The sequence below is a fragment of the Galeopterus variegatus genome, unplaced genomic scaffold, assembly GCF_000696425.1.
Source record: "Galeopterus variegatus unplaced genomic scaffold, G_variegatus-3.0.2 Scaffold4461, whole genome shotgun sequence".
Taxonomy (NCBI): Eukaryota; Metazoa; Chordata; class Mammalia; order Dermoptera; family Cynocephalidae; genus Galeopterus; species Galeopterus variegatus.
In genome coordinates, this window is record NW_007730572.1 from 166,767 (window position 1) to 168,127 (window position 1,361).

The 1,361-nt window shown below is 49.6% G+C and overlaps 1 protein-coding gene across 2 annotated transcripts in view; it reads right to left on the reverse strand.

Moving 5' to 3' along the window:
- The window catches only part of CEMIP (cell migration inducing protein, hyaluronan binding), an 85,787-nt gene that overhangs the window by 78,151 nt on the left and 6,275 nt on the right, over positions 1 to 1,361 (reverse strand). For both annotated transcript variants that reach the window (XM_008587591.1, XM_008587590.1), the window contains exons 4-5: positions 1,216 to 1,354; positions 205 to 441 (exon numbers count right to left, since the gene is read on the reverse strand). In XM_008587591.1, the coding sequence (XP_008585813.1) occupies positions 205 to 441; positions 1,216 to 1,354 (376 nt within the window). The remainder of the gene's footprint in view (positions 1 to 204; positions 442 to 1,215; positions 1,355 to 1,361) is intronic.

The window sequence follows — 1,361 nt, forward strand, 5'->3', positions numbered from 1 at the left end:
GTGTGTGCATGCTTGTTTCTGTTACACCCACCTTCACTGGGCAAATGGCTGGGGAGGGAGAGAGGTGACCCCCTGAGGTCAGGGATTCCCACCTGTTCCGTCCACTGCTGGACTCCCAGAGCCTAGAGCAGCGCCGGCCAGGGCACAGGCTCGGTAAGTGTACGTGGAATGAATGAGTATATGTTTAAGTGAAGGCAAACCTACCTGTCAGAATGGATGACTGTGCCTGATTTGGGGTCGATGACATGGACAATGACTCCACGGTGACCCCAGCTCCTTTCAAAAAAATAACCTCCCTCCTGCATGCCACCTGGGTGAAGGGTTTTGTTCAGAAATGTCCAGGAGAGCTTTTTCTGTCCATGCAACTCCAGGGTGCCCCCTCTGCCAACTCCAATGTACTTCAGGCCGTAGTAAGGGTCTGGCTGAACACCTTCATCAGCCCTGCAAGNACTCCAATGTACTTCAGGCCGTAGTAAGGGTCTGGCTGAACACCTTCATCAGCCCTGCAAGAAAAAAGGGCTCCTCAAAGTTGGCCAACACATCCCCCACTAGATGCTGAACCCACAGGGGACCCAGGAGTCACTGCTCCCTGATTCCCACTGTGGCTACCCTAGAGCCAGTCACACTTTTGGTGATTGCATAAGGTCAGTCAAAATAGCCTTAGCAACCCAATCTTTCCAAACCAGACCAAAATGAGGCCCCAAAGGCCAAGCAGAAGTCCTTGTCATCAGTTTACATGTTGGCACTTGTTTTCAGTTCTAAGTATTTTACATTTTTACCCATATCAGATGAGGAACCACCTGAATGTGCACTGCACACCCTTGAGTATTCCTGGCTATCACTCTTAGAACTCTCAATTGCTAAAGAGGGAACATGGCCAGAAGCAAATACCACATGGTATTTTCCTGAATCTAGTCCATCGTAACCCGTTAAGTAAACACTCGCAGAGCCTCCCTGAACCATGATGTGATTGGAAAGTGGCTGCAGGGCGGGTAGACACTTCTGTAACACAAGTGTGCCTCCCAGACCATGATAAATAAAACGCCTTGTGTACTTCTCCAGCTCCCCCAATCAACATGTCTGTCTTATTCATGATCACGATCCGGCAACACAGAATGACTAAAGTCTTGTTGTCTTGCCTCTCTCTTTCCTTTGGAAAGCCTCCCGCCCATCATATCCAAGAGTAGCATTGACCCAGGGGAGTGCTCAACCCACCTTCCATACAAGATGATGCTAAAATTGCCCTGGAAAGGGCAGAGGGCACTCCCAGCATGCATCTCTCCTCCGTTGTCAATCAGGATGTGCCGGGTTCGCAAAACAATTGGCTCATTGTGGTCTTTAATGACTAGTTTGCCTGAAGA